The sequence below is a fragment of the Scylla paramamosain genome, chromosome 3 (assembly GCF_035594125.1).
Source record: "Scylla paramamosain isolate STU-SP2022 chromosome 3, ASM3559412v1, whole genome shotgun sequence".
In the NCBI taxonomy this organism is placed as follows: domain Eukaryota; kingdom Metazoa; phylum Arthropoda; class Malacostraca; order Decapoda; family Portunidae; genus Scylla; species Scylla paramamosain.
In genome coordinates this window covers 2,752,857-2,760,000 of record NC_087153.1, presented here as the reverse complement: position 1 = coordinate 2,760,000, position 7,144 = coordinate 2,752,857, and the positions used below count along the sequence as shown (strand labels likewise).

The window sequence follows — 7,144 nt, the reverse complement described above, 5'->3', positions numbered from 1 at the left end:
CTTGTTTTAGTGATACAGGAGCGCGCACACAACCATCAAGACGTGCACGTGGTTACTGACGTACGCATGTGCTTGTGTGTATTCATTGCACGTGCGGGGGAGTAAAAATTTAAAACAAATAAATAAAGTGCGTGACTGAGGAATAAGGCGATTTTTCTTTGGAGTTGCACGAAGAAAAAATTGAATACAAAAAAAAACTAATCCATTTGTCACACATGTTTATTCTACCGGAGGGATAGTAGAACACACACACACACACACACACACACACACACACACACACACACACACACACACACACACACACACACACTGGTCATCAGAAACGTGAATCTAATCAACTCACATTTAATTATTACTGAGGAAGGAGTATGATGGCGACAGTGACAGTATTAGGGGAAGTGGCAACGTGACACTCACACCGGGGGACTGATATACGTATGAACACACCTAGTGACGGCCGTTCTTGTATTGCTGATGGCGGAGGCTGCTGGCATAGTGCTCAGGTCAATATTTCAAAACGCTTCTTGCTATTTTAACAAGTTTCCAAAGGTCACTTAGATTAACGGGGATGCGTGTCTTTTTTTTTTTTTCAATTACTGGTGCATAGTCTTTGCTAAAATATCAAGAGATTAATGAAAATGCCCTTGTAGTAAACTCAACAATGCCAACTGGACTATTAAAAGTAATCTTGGTACGGGCGCCGAAACGTTTGAGAAAGCGATCTTCTGCTTAACGTATGTGCTTGTAACGGTGTGACGGGTCCTTCAAACACCTGCCCTTCATGACACGGTATGGCATGGGATTAGGCGAAGACCACCATCTTTCTCTTGACTGATCCATCTGTAGCTCCATTCGAAACACTTTTTTCCTACTTTTCGAGACATAATTTTAGTTATATTGCACAGCGTGACCGGTGTCCTGTCGTCGATGGGTCATGCACCAGTGAAGCACAAGGAACAGCGTGCTAGAGAGAACAGAACGCTACAGGTGACACATTCTGCCCTACTTCGTCTATCAATTCTCACGTCTCATTACAAGGAATCAGCAAAACATTAATAAAAGGAAAATATATTGAAATTCCTAAGAAAAGAAACAAGAGACGCGACAAGACGACAAAGGAACCGAATCTCACTCCCGCTCTGTCCAGTCCAGTACTTAACACACACACACACACACACACACACACACACACACACACACACACACACACACACACACACACACACAGAAGTGCAGGGAGGCGAAAATTGACTGGTGCAGACAATTCGTGATTCAGAACCCGAAGTGACTTGTGCCGGATCAACATGAACGACACGACCGTCACCCCACCCCGGCCAGTCCCGCCCCTAGGTCCCCTCCTCTCCGTAAATGAAGACGACGATTACGATGCCTGGGTGTTGGCAGGGGGCCGACTCTTCCGTGCCCACGCCTCTGTCCTGGCCTCCCACAGCGCCTACCTGCGTGGGGCTGCCGTGGGGGGCGTGACAGGGGGCGCGGGGACGTCAGGCTGCTGCTGCCCCACGTGCCCCCCGCTGGGTTCGCTGCTATCCTCACCTACATGTATACAGGCCGCCTCCCAGTCACCCCCGCCACGCTGTATGAGGTTAGTGAGGGGGCACCGACCCTCACAATATTCATTCATGCTTTCCTCTGTATCCTGCACTTACCTTATTACTTTCCCAACATCTTTATTCCTTATTTCCCTTTATCCCCTGCACGATTTTATGATTGAAAATTAATATATCACTGCATTGAAGTGCTACACATTTGCTCTGCCAACTGAAAGTTTCTGTAATGATGCGCGCGCGCGCGCGTGTGTGTGTGTGTGTGTGTGTGTGTGTGTGTGTGTGTGTGTGTGTGTGTGTGTGTGTGTGTGTGTGTGTGTGTGTGTGTGTGTGTGTGTGTGTGTGAATTGTTATAACCCACTGCAAAACTTAACCACCTGTTGCGCTCTCTCTCTCTCTCTCTCTCTCTCTCTCTCTCTCTCTCTCTCTCTCTCTCTCTCTCTCTCTCTCTCTCTCTCTCTCAGGTGCTGCTGGCGGGGCATCTGCTACAGATGGCAGGTGTGGTGTCCCTCTGCCAGGCGCTGCTCACTACCACCACCACCACCAGTGCTACCGAGGGGGAGCGGCGTTGGGCGTGACCCCGGACCTCCCATCGCTGCCACCTGCCCTCAGTGTGTGGCGGGGGTTGGCCAGACTCGTGCCGCCCCCTCCCCACCACCACCCTCACCAGCACCCGGGCGCCGCCTCCCCCTCCTCCTCGTCTCTCACCCTCCCGGCAACCATCGTCCGCCCGACTCCCACCCGCGCCCGCCCACTCCACCCGCCTCTCGGTACTTAAATCTTAGTTATTCTTTTTAAATAATGTGCGTGCGTGCGTGCATGCGCTCCAAAGGTCGTTAATAATTCCTCAGCTGTCCATTTGAGAATCAATATTTTGCGTAAAATACTAATTACATGCACGTACGCACACACACACGCGCAAGTCCCCCTCCTCCAGCAATGCACAGAGGCAACAGCCCTACTGCCCCTCTTTTCATAAACATACACCCAATGGTATATATATATGATACAGGTAATGTTCTTCCTTTGTCATGCGACGCTAACCAAGCCTTATATTGATTGGTGCCTCTTTCCTCACAGTTTGAAATAATAACTCCAATTGAAGTCATGGGTAGATCACATAACAATCCTCCCTCCACTCCTCCCCTTCCCTCTCCCTTCCCACAGACCTGACGAGAGAACCCGAGACGATGGAGACAGAGGTTGGCGGGGGTGAGGAGAGAAACACATCAGCATCCTTCCACCACCACCCAGTCACCTCCGCCTCCACCACACCGCTACAGCAGCCCACCGCACAGCACCTCCACCACAACTTCAGGGAGCCTGGTCACCGCGAGGACAAGGCCGCGGGGGGCGCGTCGGTGCGGTGGTTCTGGACGTGGCTACATGTGATGGTCCAGTGTTCTTCGAGAGAGTCATTAACAGGGCATATAAGGCCAATGTAAGAGAGAGAGAGAGAGAGAGAGAGAGAGAGAGAGAGAGAGAGAGAGAGAGAGAGAGAGAGAGAGAGAGAGAGAGAGAGAGAGAGAGAGAGAGAGAGAGAGAGAGAGAGAGAGAGAGAGAGAGAAAGAGAGAGAGAGAGAGAGAGAGAGAGAGGCTATAACCGCTCGTTTCTCTATGAAACCATGAAACTCACTGAACAGGAAAAAAGTACTTTTGAATAAACCCATCAGCCCCCTCAGCGGCACTAACACCATCCTCTCTTCTCTCTATAGCCTCTTCTTGGCCCAGAAGATTCAGAGACAGAGACAGAGATCAACGTGGAGGAAGTGGACTCAAGTGAGGACAATTCTAACCGTCCCCCACATGCTTCTGATGACAGGAGCAGGGATGGATTATCCAACCTCCTCCGGATTTCCTCCACCAGCTCCTTGAAGGGAGAGAGCAAGGCCCTGACACAGCCCTCACAGCGCAGCTCTTCTCCTCCGATACCTAACAACACCCTCAGCAGAACCTACCACTGTGTCTACTGTAACCACACATTTAAGAGCCACTACTGCTACCAGGTGAGCAGAATGAGCGAGCACATGCACGCACGCATGCACAAGTTCTCTATTTCCTTTCTCTTATGTATTATACCACCCATTGGTATAATATAACACCACCATTCAACCGCATCCAAAACAACACCATAAACTGTCTCAAAACACCTAAACACACACACACACACACACACACGCGATAAATAACCCAAAACACTCTCTAATCACCACTCTTCTCTCCCTGAACAGAAACACATGCGGCGCCATATCAATCCCATCACAGTGGAAGTGGACAAGCCAAGGCCATCCACTACTTCCACCACCAACACCTCCCCAACCTCCCAGAATGACAACACAGCATTACCAGAAGGGAATAGCAGTGTGGGGACAGCAAGTGGAGGTTGTGGAGGAGGAGGAGGAGGAGGCAGTAGCAGCAGTGGCGGAGGAGGAGGAGGAGGAGGAGGAGGAGGAGGAGGAGGAGGTGGAGGTGGAGGTGGAGGTGGAGGTGGAGGCGGAGGTGGTGGTAGCTCAACTAAGAGTGGCAGCACCTCTCCTTACAGCAGCCAGACAGTGTCCCCATCACCTTCCTCTGAGGGGCTCAAGATCCTGGACCTCAATGTGCAATACTTCCCCTGCAAGACTTGTGGTTCTAAGTTCCCCAGCTACTACTTTGTCCACAAACATCGAAGACTCTGCCACCAGGATGAAGAGAATGCTGCTGCTGCTGCCTCCTATGGGAAGAAATCTGCACCTACACCCTCCACACCTCCATCTAGCACTGCCTCCACACCTACACCCAGGCCCCCTACACCTGCACCAGTTGTTCCACCTCCACCTCTGGATGCCACAGCCTCACCAGCCAGCACCACCACAGCTGCTTAGATGCTGACAGTCTCCCATGGATTTCCAACAATATTCATTAGCAATAAGGGTTTGTGGTGCCCAATGCTATCCTCTATCACCTTACTAAACCTATTTGTGTGCACTCAATTTGCACACTTACTGCATGAGTTCTTGTTTTTTGCACTAGTATTTTCAGCAGTTCTCTAATGGTAAAGCCTCTGTCCAACATCCATACTCACACACATATAAACAAGCAAAATTATGCCAAGTTTATGAGCACTGTTCAACAAATACATAATACCGTTGTCAATGTTTCTCTTTGTCTACCCAAACATCCTTCAGTGTCCTTGTATTAAGCCTGGTAATTTTTTTAATAGTTTAATCATAATTTATATCGAGTTGGAAAATACTCCCTTACCTTTATTGCAAACATGTGAGTGCACACACACTCACATCAGTGATAATGTCCTTGTTTGTTACTAAGCAACCTGAGGTTTATGTCTCATTCAGGCTGCAAAGGTCCCCATTAATAAGTGAATAGTCACAGTCTTCCTTTAGCAAGATGAGGTTTGTGTGAAATGTTTCTTAAGCTTTCTCCAGTAGAGAATAACAGGCAATCACAAACCCAGAACATGATTCTTAACACCACAAGTTAATTAAACACACAAAGAGAGATAGTTTCCCTTACATCTTGAATCCACACCTTGGCAAAGAACAAGTCTTGAAAATCATGATAAGAAATGTAAGTGTTGAGTTCCCTAAACTGAAAAGCTGCACCCAATTATATGTATTCACATCTCTGAATAGGCCATGATTAGCAACCAAAGGAAGTTGACAGAAAAAAAGTGGGGAAAACAGATAGCAAATTTATCCACTGGTTCTCATAATTGTTCGAAAATATGCAAGAGAAACAATGATGCATAAGTAGTCATAATCATGAACTAATACAAAATGCAAACATCAAACATGTAAGACATCATACAACAAGTCTCCTCAAAAGCCAAAAGTGTCAGTGAGATTCCACAAATAGGACAACAATCAACCTGAAACTAATAACAACCAAATCAGAAATTCTTGAATTAATATGCAATCTAAGAAGGCTTCTGGGGAGCCTATACTCAGTCACAGCCATCACAAGAAATTGTAGAGGGAAAACAAGAGGATAACCAGGAAAAGGAAACTAATTAGAATGCAAAGAATGAAAAACAAAACTATTAATATAAGTGGTGTTAGAAGAGAATATGGAGAAGATTGAAGGAAGAAGAGATTCACAAGACAAAACAGAAGTAGAAAGAGGGAAGACAAGGTTGGTCTGTACTCACCATGCTCATGGTTGTCGTCATCACTGGAGTCTTGCGCGTCTTTGGTCTTCTCTTCATCTTTACGAGAACGTTCCCTCCTGGCAGGTTTCTCCCCACTACTACTGCTGCCACCGCCACCACTGCTATTCTTGTCACTGTGTGGAGACCAGGGATGTTAGCCTCTTCTAAACATGCCCAAGTGTCTTTGTAGCTTCATTACTTGTTAAGGTTTGCAGTGTTCATGTACTGGTCATGGTATTTTTGTGCCTTTTTATATGGTTTATATTGTGTGAGAGTTGTCAGTGATGCTGTATTAAAATCAATCACACACGAATACGTAGTTGATTACCGAAGTTTGTGTGTGTCTATATGTGTTATTACTTTTGTATCACACTTGATGTGACACACTTGAGATAGTGTGTGCATGCAAGCATGCAAAGAAAAGAAAATGGAAGACTAAGTAAAAAAAAAAAATAAATAAATAAATAAACCAATAGCAGGAAAACATCAAGATATAGGAAAAAAAAAAGATAATGCCAAACTTAAAAACCCAAACATGAGAAAGACAAAAAATAAATGGAAATAGCAACACCTGAAGAAAGAAGAGAAGTGCGTCATTACAGTAAGCAAGTTAATGGGAAAAAATAGATATAAGATTTATTTTAGTATGGACCAAGTGAGGGTGGATATTTGAGAGGACACAAGGTGAGATTTATGAACTATAAGAAAATAATAAAAAAATAAAATAAATAAATAAATAAATAAATAAATAAATAAATAAATAAATAAATAAATAAATAAATAAAATAAAATAAAAACTTCCCTAATCACTTACACCTGGAAGACAAGAAGATTAGATCAGAGATGTGTACATCAACTAAAAAAACATACATTAATGCACATGAACCAAAAACACAAAAAGCAATGTGGATGAAAAGTGCACAACTACAGTATCAACTGATATTAACCCACACATTGCCGGCCACTTTTATCCTAAACCAACCCGTGCTGCCAGCCAATTTTGCATATTTTTTTTATGCTTTAAAAAAATCCTAAACCATGTAAAAATAATGAAAACACGAGAAAAGGTTGTCTTAGAAAGTAAAAAAAAGAAAAAAAAATCACCTGAGAAGTTGTCTGATGTTGGTGCGCATATGGTGTGATGCTGATACTCGTGGTGTGCTCGGTGCTATCCATTTTTGATCAACACCAGTATTCGTAAATGATGTTATGTCACCTCAGTAATGGATTATTTGTTTATATATTACATATATCAACACTATCAATATGCATAGCCTATGCATAGGTAGGCTACTCGTATGATAGTAGTGCTTGGTACATTTTTACATTTTCACTCAGCTATACATAGTCTTTGTCATGTACAGAATCATCATCAGACATGTCTGATAACATTTCATCACTACTAGAAGAAAGTAAAGCAGAGATAATC

At 44.8% G+C, this 7,144-nt stretch overlaps 2 protein-coding genes and 1 long non-coding RNA gene across 5 annotated transcripts in view; 2 read left to right on the top strand and 1 right to left on the bottom strand.

Annotated features, from left to right (window-relative positions):
- Positions 1 to 2,476, top strand: part of LOC135089284 (uncharacterized) — a 2,690-nt gene extending 214 nt beyond the window's left edge. The window contains exons 2-3 of the long non-coding RNA XR_010261441.1: positions 909 to 1,606; positions 2,033 to 2,476. This is a non-coding gene — a long non-coding RNA (uncharacterized LOC135089284). The remainder of the gene's footprint in view (positions 1 to 908; positions 1,607 to 2,032) is intronic.
- LOC135089276 (protein PRRC2A-like) overlaps positions 1 to 7,144 on the bottom strand; it is a 79,731-nt gene that overhangs the window by 19,135 nt on the left and 53,452 nt on the right. For all 3 annotated transcript variants that reach the window (XM_063984769.1, XM_063984749.1, XM_063984759.1), the window contains one exon: positions 5,716 to 5,849. In XM_063984769.1, the coding sequence (XP_063840839.1) occupies positions 5,716 to 5,849 (134 nt within the window). The remainder of the gene's footprint in view (positions 1 to 5,715; positions 5,850 to 7,144) is intronic.
- LOC135096814 (AF4/FMR2 family member lilli-like) lies at positions 2,759 to 4,432 on the top strand. The gene is made up of 4 exons (XM_063998579.1): positions 2,759 to 2,780; positions 2,867 to 3,009; positions 3,284 to 3,574; positions 3,800 to 4,432. The coding sequence occupies exons 1-4, from the start codon at positions 2,759 to 2,761 to the stop codon at positions 4,430 to 4,432; spliced, it is 1,089 nt and encodes a 362-aa protein (XP_063854649.1).